The sequence below is a fragment of the Scyliorhinus torazame genome, chromosome 10 (assembly GCF_047496885.1).
Source record: "Scyliorhinus torazame isolate Kashiwa2021f chromosome 10, sScyTor2.1, whole genome shotgun sequence".
Lineage (NCBI taxonomy): Eukaryota > Metazoa > Chordata > Chondrichthyes > Carcharhiniformes > Scyliorhinidae > Scyliorhinus > Scyliorhinus torazame.
In genome coordinates, this window is record NC_092716.1 from 233,976,672 (window position 1) to 234,001,537 (window position 24,866).

Below are 24,866 nucleotides of genomic sequence, written 5' to 3' on the forward strand. Positions count from 1 at the left end.
ATATTTAACTCCCAGTCGTGACCATCCTTTAACCATGTTTCAGTAATGGCCACTAAATCATAGTCATTCACGATGATTTGCGCCATCAACTCATTTACCTTATTCCGAATACTACGAGCATTCAGGTAAAGTACACTTATGTTGGCTTTTTTACCTCTGTTTTGAATCTTAACACCTCGATCAATAACCTCTCCTAAGTTATATTTCCTCTTAACTTTTCTCCTAATTTTCATTGTCGTTGAACCCAAATCTTCATGTAACAACCTGCCGCGTCGCTTACCATTAATGTTTTCACTTCCCGTTTTATTTCTTTTAGTATTACTGGGCCTATTCACTGAGCTCCCCTCAGTCACTGTACCTTGTACTGTCGCCCTTTTAGATTTTTGATTATGGCTTCTCTGCCTTACACTTTCCCCCTTACTGCCTTTTGTTTCTGTCCCTGTTTTACTACCTTCCAACTTCCTGCATTGGTTCACATCCCCATGCCACATTAGTTTAAACCCTCCCCAACAGCTTTAGCTGTTGCATCGGTTCCAGTCCTGCCCAGGTGCAGACCGTCCGGTTTGTACTGGCGCATTAAACAGTCAGCTGACCAGAATTAACTGTCCCCTCCAAATTAGGTTCTCCGCCAGCGAGAAATTTATGCATTCACAATTATGACTGTCGTTGGGCGCCGTGAACCTCACAAGGTAGATTTCTTCCTGGACAGGCTCAGAGGGGAAGGCCAGAGTGGAGGTTGGTCAAGGGAGGCAGGTACAGTGGGAAAGGGTGGGGTGGAGGATGGTATTACAATCCAAGACCAGGCCCCAACTGTGGCTAGGGTACTGGACGAAACCCCATTATTTTAGTTTACTTTGTAAGACTGCGTGTAAAGAATACTAAGTCTGGATATTATCCAGGTCTTGTTACATTTGGACATGGACTGTTTCAGTATCTGAGGAGTTGTGAATGTGCTGAACATTGTGCAATCATCAGCGAACTTCCTCACTTCTGACCTTATAGAATCATAGAATCTACAGTGCAGAAGGAGGCCATTCAGCCCATCGAGTCTGCACCGGTCCTTGGAAAGAGAACCCTACTCAGCCCATGCCTCCACCCTATCCCCGTAACCCAATAACCCCACTTAACCTTTTTGGACACTAAAGGCAAATTAGCATGGCCAATCCACCTAACCTGCACATCTTTGGACTGTGGGAGGAAACCGGAGCACCCGGAGGAAACCCACGCAGACACGGGGAGAACATGCTGACTCCGCACAGACAGTGACCCAAGTCGAACCTGGGACCCTGGAGCCGTGAAGCAACTGTGCCAACATGCTGCCCGTGCTGGGAGGAAGGTCACCGATGAAGCAAACAAATATGCTTGTGCCTAGGACACCACCCTGAGGAACTCTTGCACTGATTTCTTGGAATTGAGATGACTGGCAATCACAATCATCTTACTTTGTGCTCAGTATGTTTGCAACCCGCTTTCCCATTCCCTCATTCCCATTGACTCCAGTGTTGCCTGGGCGCCTTGATGCCAAACTCAGTCAAATGCTGCCCTGATGTCAAAGGCAGTCACTCTCACCTCACCACGAACTTTTCTTTACGAACACAGTTGTTGGTATTATGAACGCGGCAATATCAGAATATACGTAATAGAGCAGTGTTCTTCAAAGTCGGGGGCGCGACCCGCAGGTGGGTCGCGGGCGGGTGTCAGGAGGGCCGCGGAGCCGTTGTCCGCGGCGCTCCCGATCGCGCAAATCCCCGCACAGCAGCCGGCTTTTCATAACGCCGGCTGCAAGCGGCCGCGAACATGCAAAAAAAAAAATTTGCCTGCATTGCGCACACGCGCACGATGATCGGGCACTATTTTTTTAAACGGTTGCAGCTTTCTGTTTTACAAGTTCTGTAGTGGTTTTTATTCATTTATTTTATTCATTTAATTTTTATTTTTTTCATTTATTTCATTTTATTTTTTCTAACAAGTTCGGGAGGGGGTTTATTCATTTTTTTCATTTATTTTATTTTTTTTACAAGTTCGGGGGGGTTTTATTCATTTTTAAAATTTATTTTGCTCATTTTTTTTTACACAAGTTTGGGGGGGGGGTTTATTTGATAAAATTGTACAGGAAAAAAATTCAGAACTTTGGACAGATGGAGACTCCATACTTTCCGCCAGAAGGCTTCACCTTCATCCAACAGGCTCCATTGGAGGAGCGTGTACGAGGGCCAAAGGGACCCAAAACCATTGCCTCCATTTTTGTCAGCAGCAAACAAGGTAAGAGGAAATGGTGGGTCGCGCAGGTCGGCCGACGTGGGTCGCGAAGGTCGGCCGGTTGGTAAAAATGGGTCCCCGGAAAAAAAGTTTGAAGAACACTGTAATAGAGATCAATGAATAGAGTCAGAGCCATAGTCAGAGAGATTGGTTTGGGGAGAAAGGTGGGTTTAAATGTGGAGAGGAAATGCAGAGACAGAGAAGTTTAAGGTTGGCTCTGCAACACGTTGGGATGAAACAACTGCACGCTCTATCAAAGATAAAGCAATGAAAGTGGTGATGCACAAAATAATTCTCAGTGTCACTCTGTAGCACTTAGAATTCACTCATCACAAAACTGATTGACCCCGACTAAATTATTTTCAATAAACAATCCAGTTCCTTCTATCGCAATTAAAAGTTACTATAGTTCCACCGAGTTTGAATTCCAGCTGTGATTGATTCCGTTTGTCTGTCATTCTTGAAAAGGAAGAATTTGCAGAGCTATGGAGAGCGAGCAGACAAGTGGAAGCGGCTCGTACAAAGAGGCACAATGGGCAGAATGGGTGCCTTTTGTGTTACAGAATTCTACAATTCCTTTTCATTCACCTCTCTTCAGCTTGAATATTTTTAAGTCATTCACTCAATTGTTGCAAGCTCGATAAAGTTCCATTCATCAGCTTTGCATTTCATAACCATTATTGCATATAGTTCATGTGTAAAGATATTTCATTTAAGTTTAAGTTAAATCAAGCCAGTGTGGTTAAGATTATGTCAGAGTTGGAATTCTGTGTGACCTTTGGAAACCAGGTTGGGAGAAGGTGAGGGACGAACCGGAGAATCAAGGGGGAAGGTGGCACGAGGGCTGGGGGCCTGGTGGGGTGGCCTGGGGAAGGCAAACACCCGTTCGTGAGAGGGCTCGTTAGTCGCGGTGCAGAGGAGCGATCGGATGGAGTGGAGCGCGTCGGGGAGGACCTCCTGCCAGCGGGAGACCGGGAGATTTTTAGACTGCAGGGCCAGCAGGACGGCCTTCCACACCGTCCCGTTCTCCCTCTCCACCTGCCCGTTTCCCCGGGGGTTGTAGCTGGTCGTCCTGCTCGAGGCGATGCCCTTGCTGAGCAGGAACTGACGCAGCTCATCACTCATAAAAGAGGATGCCCGATCGCTGTGGACGTAGGTGGGGAAACCGAATAGCGTGAAGATGCTGTGCAGGGCTTTAATTACCGTGGCAGAAGTGTTATCGGGGCAGGGGATGGCAAAAGGGAATCGGGAGTACTCATCAATCACGTTCAGAAAGTACGTGTTGCGGTCGGTGGAGGGGAGGGGCCCTTTGAAGTCCACGCTGAGGCGTTCAAAAGGGTGGGAGGCCTTCACCAGGTGCGCTCGACCTGGCCGGTAGAAGTGCGGTTTGCACTTTGCGCAGACCTGGCAGTCCCTGGTGACGGTCCTGACCTCCTCAATGGAGTAGGGCAGGTTGCGGGCCTTGATGAAATGGAAGAACCGGGTGACCCCCGGGTGGCAGAGGTCATAGTGGAGAGACCGGAGTCCGTCCACTAGGGCATCAGGGGGCTCGTTGAGCTTCCCCGGGCGATACAAAATCTCATAATTTAAGGTGGAGAGCTCGATCCTCCACCTCAAGATCTTGTCATTTTTGATCTTGCCCTGCTGTGTATTATTAAACATGAAGGCAACCGACCGATGGTCAGTGAGGAGAGTGAATCTCCTGCCGGCCAGGTAATGCCTCCAATGTCTCACAGCTTCCACAATGGCTTGGGCCTCCTTTTCGACAGAGGAGTGCTGAATTTTGGAGGCATGGAGGGTGCGGGAAAAGAAGGCCACGGGTCTGCCCGCCTGGTTGAGGGTGGCGGCCAGAGCTACGTCGATGCATCGCTCTCCACCTGGATGGGGAGGGACTCATCGACCGCGTGCATCCTGGCCTTGGTGACGTCTGCCTTAATACGGTTGAAGGCCTGGCGGGCCTCAGCTGCCATGCGGAAAACTGTGGACTGAATGAGTGAGCGGGCCTTGTCCACATAATTAGGGACCCACTGAGCGTAATAGGAGAAAAACCCCAGGCATCGTTTCAGGGCCTTGGGGCAGTGGGGGAGAGGGAGTTCCAGGAGGGGGCGCATGCGGTCGGGGTCGGGCCCTAGGACTCCATTTTCCACTACGTAGCCAAGGGTAGCTAAGCGGTTGGTGCGAAACACGCATTTCTCCTTATTGTATGTGAGGTTAAGGAGTTTGGCGGTCTGGAGGAATTTTTGGAGGTTTGCGTCATGGTCCTGCTGATCGTAGCCACAGATGGTGATGTTATCTAGGTACAGGAAGGTGGCCCGCAGTCCGTACCGGTCAACCATTCGGTCCATCTCACGCTGGAAGACCGAGATCCCATTAGTGACGCCGAAGGGAACCCTTAGGAAGTGATAGAGGCGGCCATCTGCTTCGAAAGCAGTGTATTGGCAATCCTCCTGGTGGATGGGGAGCTGGTGGTAGGCGGACTTCAGGTCCACTGTGGAAAAGACACGATACTGCGCAATCTGATTGACCATGTCAGATATGCGTGGGAGGGGGTACGCGTCGAGCTGCGTGTACCGATTGATGGTCTGACTGTAGTCGATGACCATCCTGTGCTTCTCCCCAGTCTTCACTACTACCACTTGAGCTCGCCAGGGGCTGTTGCTGGCCTCGATGACCCCCTCCGCAGAAGTCGTTAGACCTCGGACCTGATGAAGGTCCTGCCATGGGCACTGTACCGTCTGCTCCCGGTGGCGACGGGTTTGCAATCCGGGGTGAGGTTCGCAAACAGGGGTGGTGGATCGACCTTAAGGGTCGTGAGGCCACACGGGGTGAGGGGAGGGTTGGCGTCTGCCGAATTTTAAGGGTAGGCTTCGGAGATGGCACAGAAAGTCCAGGCCGAGTAACAGCGCAGCGCAAAGGTGGGGGAGGACGTAGAGCCGGAAGTTGCTGAACTCTACGCCTTGGACCGTGAAGGTCACGATGCAGTACCCCCGGATTTCCACGGAATGGGATCCGGAGGCCAGGGAGATTTTCTGGGTGATGGGGTGTACCGGGAGGGAGCAGCACCTTACCGTAGGGGGGTGGATGAAGCTCTCTGTGCTCCCGGAGTCAAAAAGGCAGGTTGTCTCGTGCCCATCGATCTTCACCGTCGTCATCGCGACCGCGAGGTTGCGGGGACGGGACTGATCCAGGGTGATCGAGGCGAGCTGCGGCAGATGCTGGGAGGTCCTGGGCTGGTCAGCGGTGGTGGAGGTAGCGGCAGGCGATGAACGGCAAGACGAACAGGGGTCCTGAGGTGCCGTCCAAAATGGTGGCGCCCACAGGGCGCACATGGTGGGTGGCATCAAAGATGGCGGCGTCCACGGGCCGCACATGGCTAGCGGTGAGGAAAATGGCAGCGCCCACGGGCTGCACGTGGCTTGCGAAGGGGAAAATGGCGGCGCCCCTGGATCGCACGTGGGGGGTGCAGGAACGCCGGGCCTGGAAACAGTGGCGACCGACTGGGCCTGGCAGACAGAAACAAAGTGTCCCTTCTTCCCACACCCGTTGCAGGTTGCACTCCTTGCCGGGCAGCGCTGCCTGTGGTGTTTGTTTTGCCCGCAAAAATAGCACTTGGGCCCCCCAGAGTTGGCTGGCTGCTGTGTGGCGCAGGCTTGCGGTCAGCTGGAGTCAGCAGCTGGTGGGGCCCACGATGCCCACGAGGGTGCCGCGCAGTTGGGGGCGTAGCGTTGAACGTTACGGGAGGCCACTTCTAACGAATTAGTGAACTGCCTAGTTCCCGCAAGATCAAGCGTGCCCCCTTCCAGTAGCCGCTGGTGGACCTACGCAGACTTCATGCCCGTAACGTAAGCGTCTCGGATTAAAGGTTCGGTGTGCTGGACTGCCAAAACTGCCTGGCAGTCACAGTTCCTCCCTAGGATGTGCAGGGCATGCCAGAAATCGCCCAGAAACTCCCCGGGGAGTTGCTGTCTCATGGCCAGGAGGTGTCTGGCGTATACTTGACTGACCGGTCGAATGTAATGTCCCTTCAGGAGCTCCATCACTTCATAGTGTGTGGGCGCATCCCGGAAATTTGGTGCAGTGAGGTAATTCGGTGAAGAGTGGGAGAAGGTGCTTTTTCCCGACTGTTTTGTTCTCTCTCTTTCTTCGGGCCTAATTTCGGGAGCCGTTCGGAGGAGGAGGAGCAGTCTCTGTGAGTATAAAAACCTAACGGTAACTTCCTGTTTTCCATTTTTTTCCCCAAAAGTGACGTCAGAGGGAAGCTGTGATCTGAATGGTTGATAGCAAATCTGCCCCAATTTTTTTTAAAAACACAGCTAAACTCGTAAACTTAAATTAAACGAATTAATTAATTAGTGATGGCTGGTCAGGTGATGTGCTTGAGCTGCTTGATGTGGGAGCTGGCACATCCCATTGCGAGCTGCAGCGACCACATCTGCAGTAAGTGTTGGCTGCTCGAAGAGCTCCGGCTCAGAGTTGATGAGCTGGAGTCTGAGCTTCAAACACTGAGGCACATCCGGGAGGGGGAGACTTACCTGGACACTGTGTTTCAGGAGGCAGTCACACCTAGAACAAACAAAAGAACAAAGAAATGTACAGCACAGGAACAGGCCCTTTGGCCCTCCAAGCCCGTGCCGACCATGCTGCCCGACTAAACTACAATCTTCTACACTTCCTGGGTCCGTATCCCTCTATTCCCATCCTATTCATGTATTTGTCAAGATGCCCCTTAAATGTCACTACCTGTCAGAGTAAGTAGTTTAAATCTTGCCAGTGGCCAGGGACAGCAGGGTGTGACTGCAAGTCAGGCAGGTAAAGAGAACCAGCAGTCAGGAACTCAGGAGCCTCAGCCCTTGACCCTGTCCAACAGGTATGAGGCACTTGCTCCCTGTGTGGATGGCGAACAGGGCTGCAGGAATGATGAGTCAGCTGACCAAGGCACCATGGTTCAGCAGGCCATTCAAGGGGAGGGAGTAAATAGGCAAGTTGTAGTTGTAGGGGATTCTATTATCAGGGGGATAGATAGTATCCTTTGTGAGCAGGATAAAGAGTCCCGCATGGTATGTTGCCTGCCCGGTGCTAGGGTGCGGGACATTTCTGACCGGCTTGAAAGGATACTGGAGAGGGAGGGGCAGGATCCAGTTGTTGTGGTCCATGTCGGTACCAACAACATAGGCAAGTCTAGAAAAGAGGACCTGTTCAGAGATTATAAAGAGCTAGGATTCAAATTAAAAAACAGGTCCTCAAGGGTCATAATCTCCGGATTACTGCCCGAGCCACGTGCAAATTGGCATGGGGAGGCAAGAATAAGGGAAGTTAACATGTGGCTGAAAGAGTGGTGTGGGAAAGAGGGGTTCCTTTTCATGGGACACTGGCATCAGTTTTGGGACAGTGGGGACCTATACCGTTGGGATGGTCTCCACCTGAACCGAGCTGGGACCAGTGTTCTGGCGAAAAGAGTAAATAGGGTGGTCAATAGGACTTTAAACTAGAGATTGGGGGGGAAGGGAAAGTCAGGGAACCAAGAGGTGAAGTAATCAGTGGGAAGCATAGCTGCTTAGGAATACAAAAAAGCACAAAAAGACAGAACTCAGGAGAGGTTACGATAGTCCCCATCCCACAAAATATGACACTGTGTATGGAAAGGCTCAGTAAACCAAGGTCCACCACACTAAGAAAACAAAAAGGGACTGTCAATAGAGAATTAAAGGTGCTATATTTAAATGCGCGCAGTGTACAGAACAAGGTAGATGAGCTTGTGGCCCAGATTGTGACTGGCAGGTATGATGTGGTAGGCATCACAGAGACGTGGTTGCAGGGGGTTCAGGACTGGCATTTAAACATCCAGGGATTCACAACCTATCGAAAAGACAGAGAGGTGGGCAGTTAATTGCCTTGTTAATTAGGAATGAAATTAAATCAATAGCACGAAACAACATAGGGTCAGATGATGTGGAGTCTGTGTGGGTAGAGTTGAGGAACCACAAAGGCAAAAAAACCATAATAGGAGTTATGTACAGGCCTCCTAACAGTGGTCAGGACCGGGGGCACAAAATGCACCACGAAATAGAAAGTGCATGTCAGAAAGGCAAGGTCACAGTGATCATGGGGGACTTCAATATGCAGGTGGACTGGGTAAATAATGCTGCCAGTGGACCCAAGGAAAGGGAATTCATTGAATGTTTACAGGAGGGCTTTTTGGAACAGCTTGTGATGGAGCCCACGAGGGGACAGGCCATTCTGGACTTAGTGTTATGTAATGAGCCAGGCTTGATTAAAGATCTTAAAGTAAGGGAACACTTAGGAGGCAGTGATCATAATATGGTAGAATTCAATCTCCAATTTGAAAGAAAGAAGGTAGAATCAGATGTAAAGGTGTTACAGTTACATAAAGGTAACTACAGGGGCATGAGGGAGGAACTGACGAAAATCGACTGGGAGCAGAGCCTAGTGGGAAAGACAGTAGAACACCAATGGCAGGAGTTTCTGGTAGTAATTGAGGACACAGTACAGAGGTTCATCCCAAAGAAAAGAAAGGTTATCAGAGGGGGGATTAGGCAGCCATGGCTGACAAAGGAAGTTAGGGAATGCATCAAAGCAAAAGAGAAAGCCTATAATGTGGCAAAGAGTAGTGGGATGTCAGAAGATTGGGAAGGCTACAAAAACAAACAGAGGATAACAAAGAGAGAAATAAGGAAAGAGAGGATCAATTATGAAGGTAGGCTAGCCAGTAACATTAGGAATGATAGTGAAAGTTTCTTTAAATACATTAAAAACAAACGGGAGGCAAAAGTAGACATTGGGCCACTCCAAAATGACGCTGGTAATCTAGTGATGGGAGACAAGGAAATAGCTGAGGAACTAAATAAGTACTTTGCGTCAGTCTTCATCGTAGAAGACATGAGTAATATCCCAACAATTCAGGAGAGTCAGGGGGCAGAGTTGAATATGGTAGCCATCACAAAGGAGAAAGTGCTAGAGAAACTAAGAGGTCTAAAAATTTATAAATCTCCGGGCCCAGATGGGCTACATCCTAGAGTTCTAAAGGAGATAGCTGAAGAAATAGTGGAGGCGTTAGTTATGATCTTTCAAAAGTCACTGGAGTCAGGGAAAGTCCCAGAGGATTGGAAAATCGCTGTTGTAACCCCCCTGTTCAAGAAGGGAACAAGGAAAAAGATGGAAAATTATAGGCCAATTAGCCTAACCTCGGTTGTTGGCAAGATTCTAGAATCCATTGTTAAGGATGAGATTTCTAAATTCTTGGAAGTGCAGGGTCGGATTAGGACAAGTCAGCATGGATTTAGTAAGGGGAGGTCGTGCCTGACAAACCTGTTAGAGTTCTTTGAAGAGATAACAAATAGGTTAGGCCCAGGAGAGCCAATGGATGTTACCTATCTTGACTTCCAAAAGGCCTTTGATAAGGTGCCTCACGGGAGACTGCTGAGTAAAATAAGGGCCCATGGTATTCGAGGCAAGGTACTAACATGGATTGACAATTGGCTGTCAGGCAGAAGGCAGAAAGTTGGGATAAAAGGTTCTTTTTCGGAATGGCAACCGGTGACGAGTGGTGTCCCGCAGGGTTCAGTGTTGGGGCCACAGCTGTTCTCTTTATATATTAACGACCTAGATGACGGGACTAGGGGCATTCTGGCTACGTTTGCCGATGATACAAAGATAGGTGGAGGGGCAGGTAGTATGGAGGAGGTGGGGAGGCTGCAGAAAGATTTAGACAGTTTAGGAGAGTGGTCCAAGAAATGGCTGATGAAATTCAACGTGGGCAAGTGCGAGGTCTTGCACTGTGGAAAAAAGAATAGAGGCATGGACTATTTTCTAAACGGTGACAAAATTCATAATGCTGAAGGGCAAAGGGACTTGGGAGTCCTAGTCCAGGATTCTCTAAAGGTAAACTTGCAGGTTGAGTCCGTAATTAAGAAAGCAAATGCAATGTTGTCATTTATCTCAAGAGGCTTGGAATATAAAAGCAGGGATGTACTTCTGAAGCTTTATAAAGCATTAGTTAGGCCCCATTTAGAATACTGTGAGCAATTTTGGGCCCCACACCTCAGGAAGGACATACTGGCACTGGAGCGGGTCCAGCGGAGATTCACACGTATGATTCCAGGAATGGTAGGCCAAACATACGATGAACGTCTGAGGATCCTGGGATTATATTCATTGGAGTTTAGGAGGTTGAGGGGAGATCTAATAGAAACTTACAAGATAATGAATGGCTTAGATAGGGTGGACGTAGGGAAGTTGTTTCCATTAGCAGGGGAGACTAGGACCCGGGGGCACAGCCTTAGATTAAAAGGGAGTCACTTTAGAACAGAGATGAGGAGAAATTTCTTCAGCCAGAGAGTGGTGGGTCTGTGCAATTCATTGCCACAGAGGGCGGTGGAGGCCGGGACGTTGAGTGTCTTTAAGACAGAAGTTGATAAATTCTTGATTTCTCGAGGAATTAAGGGCTATGGAGAGAGAGCGGGTAAATGGAGTTGAAATCAGCCATGATTGAATGGTGGAGTGGACTCGATGGACCGAATGGCCTTACTTCCGCTCCTGTGTCTTATGGTCTTATGGATGAGGGGAAAAATGTCAGGGCTCACCCGTGAATAGAGGACTTGGAGCTTTTGCGAGTCCGAGGGTTCCTCAGCGGCTGTTCTGAGGTAGCTTTCGAAGCAGGCTCGCCAGTGGTCAAAGGCGGACGTAGCATTGGCTGCTTGAGGGCTCAGCTGCAGGCGATCAGGCTTGATGCGGAGATCCATCGTTTAAAAAAACCTTTGCTCAATAAATTGATGCACTATCAATTACCACAAAGACGAGAGTAGTGGAATAATCGAGGCTTTATTGAGCAAAGATTTTGTGCCTCCTGTAGCTGGAATCAGAATGGCTGCAGCACAGGAGAGCACACACATTTATACGTCGCCTACTGGACGGAGCCAGCAGGCAGGGATTTACCCATGTAATTCTAATATACGGGCAGTGCCGTAATACATGTAATATACTACTGGTGGTGACTACCACAGTCAGCTACGAGGCAGACAAACCTAACCATGATTTGCATCCGTGAGTAATGTGTCATCATCTTTACCATCATAAAGTCGTTTTCAAGGAGCAAACAAAATCAAACACTTTAAAATGAGCCATCTCATGGATGGGTCCTTGGGTAATGGGAGGTAGAACTTTCCATTAAATACATTGCAAATTATTTTAAATTACCCAACAAAAACAATTGTAACTAAATAATTAATAGAAATTAAATTATTTACGTGTTAAGTATCTTTATAGTTGATGACATTCGTGGGTCCAATATAAAGGACACAAATGTATCCCTCATTGAGATCATATTATAGGCTTGCATTATATTTTGGTGTCAGAAGGTGTCATTTAATTCGTTCTTTGCCCTGTTTAATGTGGAGATTCTAGGACAAGTTCTATTTTGATTTGGGAAAATTTATAGCTTGGTCAAAACACGTCCAAACTGGAGTTGGTGGCTGCTGTGTTTGTTGGAACTAATTTTCTATTAATTTTCATTTTAATTTGGTTTTTGGCGTCCCAGCGGCTGGAATTCCACTCCTGACACTGATACTGCTAAATCTGGTTTCTGTTCTGAAGCAGTAGACATGTCGACCTGGCAGATTCTGTCATCGGTTTACAGACGAAAAACTGACTCAGGGTGCCAGGCTGGTGTAATTTGAATTAATTGACCTTAAAGGTTCTTAAAAGGTAGTTTTTATTAGCTTGAGAGATCGTGGACAAAGTATGATATATAACTTCTTGTAAGAGAGTTGCATATTAATGACACATTTAAACTGTTGGGCTGTGGAGTGAAATTGTAAACCTCAATGGCTTCTGAGACTAAAGAAGGGAATATATAGTGGCTGGGATATAATCCAAGTAAAAATCTGGTTTGCTAGGCTTTTAAAAAAAGTTATTTACATCAGTTTTCTTAGTCTACCTTGGAGTTAATCAGCTTGATTAATTCTTTTTTAAAACTTTTTTTGTGTCATTTTGATTAACAAATCAAATAGAAATATATAATCAGATAATGACCAATGCTCTTCAATATCCTTTTTCACAATGCTGTTATGATTTGTCAGAGGACAATAGGGCTGAGATTCATTTCTCATACAAAGCTTTTTATTGCATGCGAATGTTTCTTCAAACTTTTATTGCTTTGGAACAGATACTGTTACAAATGGCATTTTCATGTTTACCTGGTGTGTTATTGCAGCTTGAGTATAATTTTCCTTCTTTTAATAAATTTGACTGGTAGTTTTAGCCTGAATTATTTGGTTTGAGAGCAGTGTTTTTCACCAATTTTGTATTTTTACTTTAGAAAAATGACAGCCAATTTGTGAATGACAAGGTCCTAAAAACAACAACAGGATAAAGGACAGTTAATCCTTTTACAAAGAGAGAAACGTAGAAAACAGGAGCAGGTGGAGGCCATTCGGCCCTACGAGCCTGCTTTGCCATTCATTATGATCATGGCTCATCATCCAACTCAATAGCCTACTCCCGCCTTCCCTTCCATATCCTTTGATATCCGACACCCCAAGTGCTATATCTAACTGCTTCTGAAAAATATACAGAGTGGGTTCTCCCTCGGCCGACGTAGAAATCGGAAAGGCGATTGGGCGGAGGATCGGTCGTGAGGCCAAAATCGTGGCCAGTGCTGGGCGCCCACCGGAATGTCATGCTCTGCTGCCTCAAAAGCGGGGTCAATGCATTCTACTCTGCAAGTACAGTAAATGCCTTCCCGCATGTTATTAGTGGGCATGACCCGGAGGCTTCCGCAATGCTCCGCCTCCGCCAGGAGAGATTACCGATGGCGGGTTTCACTTGTGGTTTCAAAAATCGGGAAACAGGCTGCTAAGGGAGAGAGAGGTACGAAAAGTCCAACATCGTTAGCAGTTGTGCCGCTGGCCGGTGGGGCTTCTGCCAGGGCCAGGGGGAGTAGCGGGGGGCAGCCAGGAGGTGGTTAGGGTGGACAGGCACAGAACACCATTGCCGAAGCCTGCAAGGCAGCCATGCGACTGCACACGCCACTGACTGCCCACTGTGAACTTAGTGCCATGCATCATTATGGGATGTCCCCCCCCCCAGGCCAACCCCCTAGGTCTCCTCTGGCCCCAGCCGACCCATCAACAGGATGGGCGCGCTCCAGGTCAACCGGTGCCATCGTGTTGGCTGGGATGAGTGTGTGTGGGCAGTGGAGTGTTAATACGCGGCTGCAGTTTGTTAGCCTCTCGAGTGCTAATCCCGACTCCAGTGTATCCGACACCCTTTCTCATTAGAATCGCTCATGTCCCACATGGAGCCCGTGCTAGCCCATTAACGGTTGATGGATTTCTCCAGGAGCGGTGCCAATTTTTCTGTCGTAGAAGTCGCCGATTCTGGCCTGGCGTCAACATTTAGTCTCTGAAACGGAGAATCCCATCCACAGTGTTTGGGTCTTTTTTGAGTGACATTCGTCGTGGGATAGATGTTCCCCAGACGTGGGGAGAGCTGGCCTGCTCTTTTTCAAATAGTGCCACAGGATCTTTTGCATCCGCCACAGACGGCAGATAGGCTTTCAGTTTAGCATCTCATTGAAAAGACAGGACCTCTGACAGTGCAGCACTCCCTCAGTACTGACCCTCTGACAGTGCAGCACTCCCTCAATACTGACGCTGTGACAGTGCAGCACTCCCTCAATACTGACCCTCTGACAGTGCGGCACTCCCTCAGTACTGACCCTCTGACAGTGCAGCACTCCCTCAATACTGACCCTCTGACAGTGCAGCACTCCCTCAGTACTGACTCTCTGACAGTGCAGCACTCCCTCAATACTGACCCTCTGACAGTGCAGCACTCCCTCAATACTGACGCGGTGACAGTGCAGCACTCCCTCAGTACTGACCCTCTGACAGTGGAGCACTCCCTCAATATTGACGCTGTCACAGTGTAGCACTCCCTCAATACTGACGCTGTGACAGTGCGGCACTCCTTCAATACTGACCCTCTGACAGTGCAGCACTCCCTCAGTACTGACGCTGTGACAGTGTAGCACTCCCTCAGTACTGACCCTCTGACAGTGCGGCACTCCCTCAATACTGACCCTCTGACAGTGCAGCACTCCCTCAATACTGACGCTGTGACAGTGTAGCACTCCCTCAGTACTGACCCTCTGACAGTGCAGCACTCCCTCAGTACTGACGCTGTGACAGTGTAGCACTCCCTCAGTACTGACCCTCTGACAGTGCAGCACTCCCTCAGTACTGACCCTGTGACAGTGCAGCACTCCCTCAGTACTGACCCTCTGACAGTGTAGCACTCCCTGAGTACTGATCCTCTGACAGTGTAGCACTCCCTCAGTACTGACCCTCTGACAGTGCAGCACTCCCTCAGTACTGACCCTCTGACAGTGTGCACTCCCTCAGTACGGACCCTCTGACAGTGTAGCACTCCCTCAGTACTGACTCTCTGACAGTGTAGCAATCCCTCAGTATTGACCCTCTGACAGTGCAGCACTCACTCAGTACCGACCCTCTGACAGTGCCGCACTCCCTCAGTCCTGACCCTCTGATAGTATAGCACTCCCTCAGTCCTGACTCTCTGACGGTGTAGCACTCCCTCAGCACTGACCCTCTGACAGTGCAGCACTCCCTCAGTACTGACCCTCTGATGGTGCAGCACTCCCTCAGTACTGACCCTCTGACAGTGCAGCACTCCCTCAGTACTGACCCTGTGACGGTGTAACACTCCCTCAGTACTGACCCTCTGACGGTGTAGCACTCCCTCAGTACTGCTCTGAAGTGACAGCCTGTATTATGTGCTGATGTCCTGGCCCTATGAACCAAGGCTGACATCATTGGTCTTGTCTCGTGAGGGTCACAGCAAAGGTCAGCCACTGTATCTGATAGAGAGTGTGAACTGTCACTGCTAACAATAATAGTGGCTTTACACTGTATATATCTCTTTCCCTTTCCCAGAAACAAGTTAACAAAATCCCCTTAAAATACAGGTAGCAGGACTAGTAGGCAAGGGCAATAAATGCTGTCCTAACCAACAAAACCCACATCCCATGAAAGACAAAAGAAAAATAATAACATATTACATAATCGCACTGGTCCCGAGACCTCATTCATAAAAACTGTGCAGCTCCATCAAATCTGAAGATCATATTGGATTAGCGGATGGAATTGGTGCTACGGGGATCAGTTATTTGCCCCAACACCAAGTCATAACTAAATCCCAGTACATCTGGGCTGCAGGCTACTGAGGGAGTGCTGCACTGTCAGAGGGTCAGTGCTGAAGGAGTACTATACTGTCAGAGGGGCTGCTTAGCACAGGGCTAAATCGCTGGCTTTGAAAAGAGACCAAGGCAGGCCAGCAGCACGGTTCAATTCCCGTACCAGCCTCCCCGAACAGGTGCCGGAATGTGGCGACTAGGGGCTTTTCACAGAAACTTCATTGAAGCCTCCTTGTGACAATAAGCCATTTTCATTTTCATTTCATTTCATTCATCTGTGTGAGATTTCCATTTCCAATCTGACGTTCCTGAGTCTAATGTCATTTCCATATCCACTTAAGCTAAATAATGGGCAATTTAGACCAGTCTGCAAGCATCCATGAAGCAATAGGTCGGCAAAGCTTCACTACTGCTACCTGGGGGCTGGTTTAGCTCATTTGGCTGTACAGCTGGTTCGTGATGAGGAGCAAGACCAACAGCACGGGTTCAATTCCTGTACTGACCGAGGCTATTCATGAATTATTCTCAACCTTGCCTGAGGTGTGGTGATGCTCAGGTTACATCACCTCCAGTCAGCTCTCCCCCTCAAAGGGGAAAGCAGTTTATGGTCATCTGGGACTATGGTTACTTCACTTCTACCTGAGGGGGGAAACCACCTACCAGATATACCAACAGTAATTTTACAACTTTAATTCTCTTTAACTCTGAATTGCCAAGATTTCACTCCAAACTGCACTGTAATCTTTTGTAATAACTTCATCTTGTGGTTTGTTTGTTTGATCCCTGTTGCTGTAATATCAGCAAAATTGCCAAACAAACCTTCAAATGATTGTTATAGATTAATTTCACAACTGGTATAAATAATAATTAACAACACTTCAGAAGCCTGTCTGCAAGCCTTTCCACGGTGTTTGCTGCATATTGCAGGTTAACTAACATAAATTTACACTTTCGGGACTGAATGTGCAGCTTGCATGTGTAGAGTAGGTCAGTGAATCTATTTCTTCAAATTCTTTTTGTGGTGACTTGAATAATATTGCCTCCTATTTGAGGAAAGTGCCGCGATTCTCTGGTCCGGCGGCAGAGTGCCGGCGTCAAAACGGGAGTACTTTACTCTGGCGCCGGTTCCGAGACCCGATTCTCAGGTCCTGGGGGGGCCAGCACGGTGCTGGAGCGGCCCGTCACCGCGGGGTCCACGCATGCGCAGTTGGGCCAACGGCAACTAGCGCATGCTCACTGGCCGTCATCCCCGCGCCTGCCCCGACACCAAATGGTGCAGGGATCCAGGAGCCGGCGCGGAAGAAAAGAGGCGCGGAAGAAAAGAGGTCCGCAGGCAGAGAAGCCGACCCGCCGATTGGTGGGCCCCGATCGCGGGCCAGGCCACTATGGAGGGCCTCCCCGGGGCTGGACCCCCCCCTTCCCCCCACAGGCTGCCCCCCGGACCCTTCAACCCCAAGGTCCCGCCGGCCCAGAGCATGTTGGAACGGCGCCGGCGGGACTCGGATTTTTTTCGGATGGCCGGGCCGGAGAATCACGGCGCCGCTGGAGGATCGCCGCTACGGCCGTTTGCGGCGATTCTCCATGCGGCCCAGCGTCATTCGCGCGCGGCTGTTTTCACAGGGGTGGGGGAATCGCGTCCCGGCATGGCGCGATTCGCGTGGCGCCGTGGCGATTCTCCCACCTGGCGGGGGGAGAGGGGGGGGGGGGCGGAAGATTTTTCGAAAACACCAACGTCCTCAGTAAATATAATGTTCATTAAGATTGGTGCATTGCATGGGACGTGCAGCCACTTAAAATCAAACAAAAATTCAAGTGAAACACCACATTCTTCAACCTCCTTATAATGGACGGCAATTTCCCAAGGCTCATTATAACATTTTCTCCTGATCTGAACTGATACTGTGAGCCAAGCAGTTTAAATCACACAAGATTAAACCCTGATAAACAGAATCAGTCCAACAACCCCACCAGTTCGCAGTAACATGAGGTGAGATTTCCCTGCCTTTCTTCAGGGAAAAGATTGGAGAAAATTCCACACTTTTAACCTTTGTCGCTCAAAAGCAGCCAAATATCGGGCAGCGATTGGCATTTGAAAAAGAAAACGGAAGTAATCCCAGAGGGAGAAACGGGTGAATTCTCTGAAATAATCACATCCATCATTTTTCCATTGGAAAGTTTGAATAACATTATTACAGTAATCCATCCACCTTTTGTTCACAATTCTAAAAGAGCGCTAACTCAAAAATAAAATCTACGCCATGTTGACTTTGCATATATAAAAAACTACTGTGACATAAATCATTGAATAAAGAACACCATGATTTTAATCAGCTTCGGTTCCCCAAAGAAATAAAATACTCATCCCATGAGGATTGCAGCAGTGTGTCCATCCCATAATAATATGCTTCAAAAACAAAATACCTTTTGTGCTATGGTTGTGACTTATATTACTGTATTAAACATGACCATTCCTCAAAATGTCTTTGATAAGCAGTGCGATAGATTTCAGAGCACGCGATCACAAGTATTTAATAAAATTTCAAAAAATCCCATCTAGTGTGCCCTTCCCTCAATTGTAAATCATAACTTTTAGACTTCAGAATATGGTTCTGATAAATATTCTCTTCAAGTATTTCAGACATTTAAAAGCACCAGATGACCCAGAGGTCAAAAAATGTAATCAAATGTGTGGATTGCAATATTTCTTATGACAGCATCAAGTTCGAAGTTGTAAATTATAGGCTGTTATTAAAACTGCGAATCCCTTTATCAGCATCCAAACACTGAAATGTCTTCCCTGCCTTCAAATACTCCGACCTCATAATACAGTTTAAATGGCTTTAACACTTAAGGAGAAGTGCCTCGACTGCGCAAATCTCTTACTTCAAAGAAATACTTACTGTAAGGAGGAGAGGGGCACTGTCAATGTGGAGTTCTTATGTCTCCCACAGCCCCCTTTTTCAAACTAATGTCTGGCACTGAACAATAATTGTATACTAATTCTGGACTTCACATCTCCCGACGGAGAAAGACTTCGGTAACAGCTGATGCCATCCCTGGGTCTTGCAGAAGAGCAAGCCCCTTGTGAATAATTGAGCTTGCCTTTAATTTTCATTTCTGTGGACTATTTTGGAACCTCATTTGTTAAACTGGTAATGATTTGGTAAAGCATTCTGCCTCCCACTGGCACACACAACTGAAAAGCATCCTTTTGCTCTGTGAGCATGTTACATTCTTTCACAAGACACATGGCGGCTAACTCAATTCTCACCCTTAATTCCTCTCAGTCTTACTTCCTCTACTTTTCAATCTTTTCAAACACAAATGTGGTGCCACATAATCCCCGTCTATCAATGTTGTTTTTTGTTCAACCATTCCTCCTGTCCGGTCTCCGTGCCCTGCATTTTAGACCTTGTCCATTCACCCAAGACTCGAAATTAAATTATCAATGAGCATGCCTCTTTCCTTAAAGGTTTTGAATTTAATTCTGGTTGTGGAGCAGCCATTATTAAAACATTCTTTTAAACATATAGGTGGCGCCGTCAAAATTGAAGCTGCTCTCTCCCATTGAGTAACGTCCTCTTTTAAGCGTTGAAAGGATTCCAAACAAAGATGGCTGCTTTTGAAGCAAAGATGGTTTTAAAAAGACAAGCACTGTCATTTTTGTCTTAACTGCTTAATAGTGAAAATATTAGTGGAGGGATTAAATTACCACAAAATATGATTGAAGATTTTAACAGAGGATTTTCACAGTCAGCCTCTCCTTACCGTTTGCGTTCTTGCCACAGATGAGATGTTCATAAGGCTGTAGAATACCCCAGAGCTCAGCGTCGTTGTTGATGCACATCTCCAGCATTTCCATTGAAAGCTCTTGCCTGCCATCGTGCATGGCTAATCCTACTCCTTCTGAACCATGTCCTGCTGCTACCCTGATCCCAATCTCCTCTAGCAGACTCTCCATACAGGCCGCCAAAGAGATTGCAGCATACTCGTGGATACGCACTGAGACCCTTGTATCCACCATCCATCTAAAGAAGCGTCCCACCGACAAGGTAAGGCAGCACCTAAAAGTGGTAACAGCAGAGATACTAATCAACTAAACGAAGCAAAGGAGGGTCAGTGCAATCAGGGCAGTAGAATATGAAGGTTAAATAAGCATGTGTCATTAAATGACTAATTCCAGAAACCTATTTCAGAAATTTCTCATCTCAGGTCCTAAATGGCCTACCCCCATCATAGAATTTACAGTGCAGAAGGAGGCCATTCGGCCCATCGAGTCTGCACCGGCTCTTGGAAAGAGCACCCTACCCAAGATCAACACCTCCACCCTATCCCCATAACCTAGTAACCCCACCCAACACTAAGGGCAATTTTGGACACTAAGGGCAATTTAGCATGGTCAATCCACCTAACCTGCACATCTTTGGACTGTGGGAGGAAACCGGAGCACCCGGGGCCCTGACTGGGGCCCTTGTACCAGGCCCCCCCCCCCTCTCTCTCTCTCTCTCCCCCCCGCCCCCCCCTCCAGCCAGGGGGAACATCATCCCTGCATCTAGCCTGTACAGCCCTGTCTGAATTTTATATGCTTCAATGAGACCCCTTCTCATTCTTATAAATTCCAGTGAACATCGGCCCAGTTGATCCAATCTATAATATAATAATAATCTTTATTCTTGTCACAAGTTAGGCTTACATCAACACTGAAATTAAGTTACTGTGAAAACCTCCTAGTCACCACACTCTGGCGCCTGTTCGGGTACACAGAGGGAGAATTCAGAATGTCCAATTCACTTAACAGCACGTCTTTCGGGGCTTGTGGGAGGAAACCGGAGCACCCAGAGGAAACCCACGCCGACACGGGGAGAACGTGCAGACTCCACACAGTGACCCAAGCGGGAATCGAACCTGGGGCCCTGGCGCTGTGAAGCAATAGTGCTAGCCGCTGTGCTACCGTGCTGCCCCAATCTCTGCTCATACGACAATTCTGCCACCCCTGGAATCAGTCTGGTGAATCTTTGCTGCACTCCCTCTATGGCAAGTATGAATTAAGTGAGGTCATTGAAATGAGATTTTTACAGAATGCAATAAATAATATTCTGTGTATTGTTTATCTGAATGGGCTACAAGGGATACAAACCAAATTACAGATCAGAACACAGGCACAGGTGGAGGCCACCTTGACCCTGTTCCACCACCATTCAATGAAATCCTTAGATTCCGCCTCCTATTCCGAGACTCCACAACCATTGGAAATAGTTTCTCTGCACCTACTTTATCTGTTTCCCTTAATATCCTGAAAGCTTCAAAAAAATGCAAGGAATTCTGTAATTTCTTGATTACGTTCAATTCCTGTACAAGGTATTTTAATGGTCCATATAGATGGACATCCAAGCACTGTGGGCCTCCATTCTTTCTTGTTTTACAGCGTTACTGGTTGTTTAAACTGCAATTAGCGGATTTCTAATTGAGATCTCCAATGACTGCAGAATGCTGTGTCCTGATGTTGAATCAGTCTTCAATGTAGAGGACACAAGTAACAACCCAGAAATAGCTGTAAATCAGGAAATGGAAGGGAGCGAGGAAATCAGGAAAATAATAATCACCAGGGAAGTATGTGGTATTGAACAAATTGTTGGGACTGCGGGCTGAGAAATCCCGCGGGTCCGGAAGGTTGGTATCATGACCGGTACAGGCCTGGAGGGCCGAAGGGACTGTGCCTGTGCTGTATTGTTCTTTGTTCAAAGGTCCTGGAAGAAGTGGCTAATGAGATCGTTGATGCATTGGTTTTAATTTTCCAAAATTCCCTAGATTCAGGGAAGATTCCATTGGATTGGAAGATATCAAATGTAACTCCTTTATTCATAAAGGGAGGGAGACAGAAAACAGGGAACTAGAAGCCAGTTAACCTAATATCTGTTACAGGGAAAATGTTAGAAGCTATTATTAAAGATGTTATAGCAGGGCACTTTGAAAAATTCAACGCAATCAGGCAGAGCCAAATGGTTTTGTGAAAAGGAAGTCATGTTTAACCAATTTATTGGAGTTCTTTGAAGGAGTCACATGTGCTCTGGATAAAGGGGAAATGGTGGATGTTCTAAGATTTCATAGTTCATTCTTAAGATTTCCAGAAGGCTCTTGATAAGGTGCCACATTACAGGTTATTGCAGAAAATAAAAGCTCATGGTTTAAGGGGTAACAAATTGGCAAGGGTTGAAGATTGGCTGACTAACAGAGTTGGCATAATTTTTTTTTCTGGTTGGCAGGATGTGACGAGTGGTGTGGCACAGGAATCAGTCCTGGGGCCTCAACTTTTTACAATTTATATAAATCACTTGGATGAAGGGACCAAACATACGGTTGCTAAATTTGCTGATGACACAATAAAAATAGGAAAATAGGTTGTGAAGATGTAAGGAGGCCACAAAGGAACATGGATAAGTTAAGTCAGTGGGCAAAGATCTGGCAAATGGAGTACAATGTGGGAAAACATGGAATTGTCCATTTCAGCAGGGAGAGAAGAAAAGAAGCTTAATATCTAAACAGTGAGAGATTTCAGAGCTCTGAGGTGCAGAGGGATCTGGGTGCTACAGTGCATGAATCACAAAAGGATAGCGTACAGGTACAGGAAGTCATGAGAAAAGCTAATAGAATGTAATCATTTATTACAAGGGGAATTAAATGCAAAAGTAGGGGTGTTATGCTTCAGCTGTACAGCGCATTGGTGAGATCACATCTGGAGTATTGTGTACAGCATCGGTCTCCTTATTTAAGGAAAGATATAAATGTGTTAGAAGCAATTCAGAGAAGGTTTACTAGACTAATACCAGGAATGGGTGGGCTGTCTTATGAGGAAAGGTTGGAGAGGTTTGGTTTGTATCCACCAGAGTGTAGAGGACTGAGAGGCAACTTGATCGAAACCTTCAGGGTCCTGAGGAGTATCGACAGAGTGGATGTGGAGGATGTTTCCTCTTGTGGGAGAATCTAGAACTGGGGGTCACTGTTTAAATTAAGGGGTCACTCATTTAAGACAGAGATGAGGAGAAATCTTTTCTCTCAGAGGGTCATGAGCCTCTGCAACTCTCTTTCTCAAAAGACAGTGAAAGCAGAGTCTTTGAATATATTTAAGGCAGAGCTAGATAGATTCTTGATTAATATGAGGGTGAAAGGTTATTGGGGGTAGGCAGGAATGTGGGGTTGAGGCCAGCCATGATCATACTGAATGGTGGAGCAGGCTCGAGGGGCCGAATAGCCTACTATTGCTCCTAATTCGTATGGTTGCATGTTCGTATTTTGCTACATTCCTATCCTGGAAGATGTATTGGCAGCAACCATTATGGAGGAATATCCAAACAAGTTGATTTTCCCTTGACCCACAGGGGCTCAGGGCTTTCCTGATTTATATAAAAATAATCTTTTGGAAAAATGTCAAGTAATTTCCAAAGTCAATGCTTTGTGCGAAGACCAATTGAAGTCCTGACAGATGCAAATTTTCTAAAATCTGATGCATTGTTGCAACGCGAGAATGTTTGAAATGTGATTTATAAATTAAAGGTTATCTGAAAATGTCTTTAGCACAGTAAGGAAGAATATTTTCCTGCCACGTGAAGACATTTATCAGTCTATTAACCGTTAAACGCATTAACTGGCAGACATAATTATAGCAATTTTTCATTAAATCATAATTCTGGCAATCACTGTTTAACTGATGAAGTTATTGTTATTTAAAAAGAGAGCTGTGGCAGCACGGTGGCACAGTTGGTTAGCACTGCGGCCTCACGGCGCTGAGGTCCCAGGTTCGACCCCGGCTCTGGGTCAGTCCGTGTGGAGTTTGCACATTCTCCCCGTGTTTGCGTGGGTTTCACCCCCACAACCCAAAAATGTGCAAGTTAGGTTGATTGGCCATGCTAAATTGCCGCTTAATTGGAAAAAATGAATTGGATACTCTAAATTTATTTACAAAAAAAATAGAGAGCTGACATGACGTGTAGTTGAAAGATAACTTTTGCAAGTAGAGTTTTATTTTGTTTCTAATACAGTCATCTCTTTTGATAACCTTACACAAGCAGCATATTTACAGAAACCAGGTCGATTCTCTGCAAGTCTCTGTTAGTTTCTAAATTTTATGTAATAAGGAGTATGTTTAGCCTTGCCTTAGCACTTCGCCATCTCTATCTTTAATGTGTAATGGCATCATAGCAGCTTTAGAAAATTAATATCAGTCATCTAGTGAATTTCTGTGCTCTACAATTCATTCTGCAAACTCTACCAGTTTATTTTCAATGTAGCAATTACAGTCTGGCTAATATTAGCGAGATGGGAGAATCTTTTGTGGGGGAATCTAGAAGTAGGGGGCACTGTTTAAAAATAGGGGGACGCCCATATTTAAATGGAGATAATCGAAATATTTTCTCTGAGGGTCGCGGGTCTTTGGAACTCTCTTCCTGGAAAGCAGGCGGATGCAGAGTCTTTGAATATTTTTAAGGCAGAGGTGGATAGATACTTGGAGAAAGGGGGTGATAAGTGGGCAGGATGCAAATTTGAGGATACTATTTGATCGGCCGCAATCTCACTAAATGGTTGAGGAGCAGGCTCTCGGGGGCCCAAAGGCCCACTCCTGTTCCTTGTTTGTATGTTCGTAGTGTGCAAAGTTGCTAACCAGGATTTAACTGCCACACCTTCACGTTAGCATGTTAGGAAGTATAAACGCTGTGAAGATACTGCATCTTTTGCTAAAGGTGTACAGAAATCTCTGAACGTAAATTCAAAGCTGCAGTCTGCTTGAGCAACGAGCCACTCAGATGTACACATTCGTAAAATGAAACTATTTTTGTAGATAACATTTCCATGCACTGTTTAAATATTAGGGAAATTAAAACAATTTTCCAATTTGAGCAGTGGTTCCTTGGCCAGTTATTGCAGCACATACTAAGCAACAGTTATCAACTCCGAGAAAATATCCCCAACTAAACTAGTGTAGTTCCTGTTCCATTTTCTACATCAGTTATCATTACCATCTCACTAAGTGAGACTGCCAAATTAACCCAAATTTGAAGTGAGTTATATGAAATTGCGTGCTGCATATAAATGTCCCTGAAGACTTTGGATCAAACAGCACACGTTTATTTAATCCAGGACAGGATCATTAAAGCAGGTAGAGAAATCTTCCACCCCTTAAATCTGGTTGTATCTTATTATTCCATGGATAATGTGCTGACCCTAAAAGTGCAGATTTCGGACAAAACGTACAACTGAATAACATATCTGCAAACCCCACATCCCTTACAGAATTAATGTGTGAATAGCTGATCATTCACATTTCGGTCAGCCTCAACTTTTACTCAATTTTAATGTCTGTTAAAAGTTGAAGTTCCACATA

The 24,866-nt window shown here is 46.7% G+C and overlaps 1 protein-coding gene across 2 annotated transcripts in view; it reads right to left on the bottom strand.

The window, feature by feature from the left end:
* abtb2b (ankyrin repeat and BTB (POZ) domain containing 2b) overlaps positions 1–24,866 on the bottom strand; it is a 389,054-nt gene that overhangs the window by 362,682 nt on the left and 1,506 nt on the right. For both annotated transcript variants that reach the window (XR_011933118.1, XM_072466583.1), the window contains exon 2: positions 19,259–19,554. Coding sequence is in view for 1 of the 2 variants with exons in the window: in XM_072466583.1 (XP_072322684.1) it covers positions 19,259–19,554 (296 nt within the window). In the remaining variant the exon portion in view is untranslated. The remainder of the gene's footprint in view (positions 1–19,258; positions 19,555–24,866) is intronic.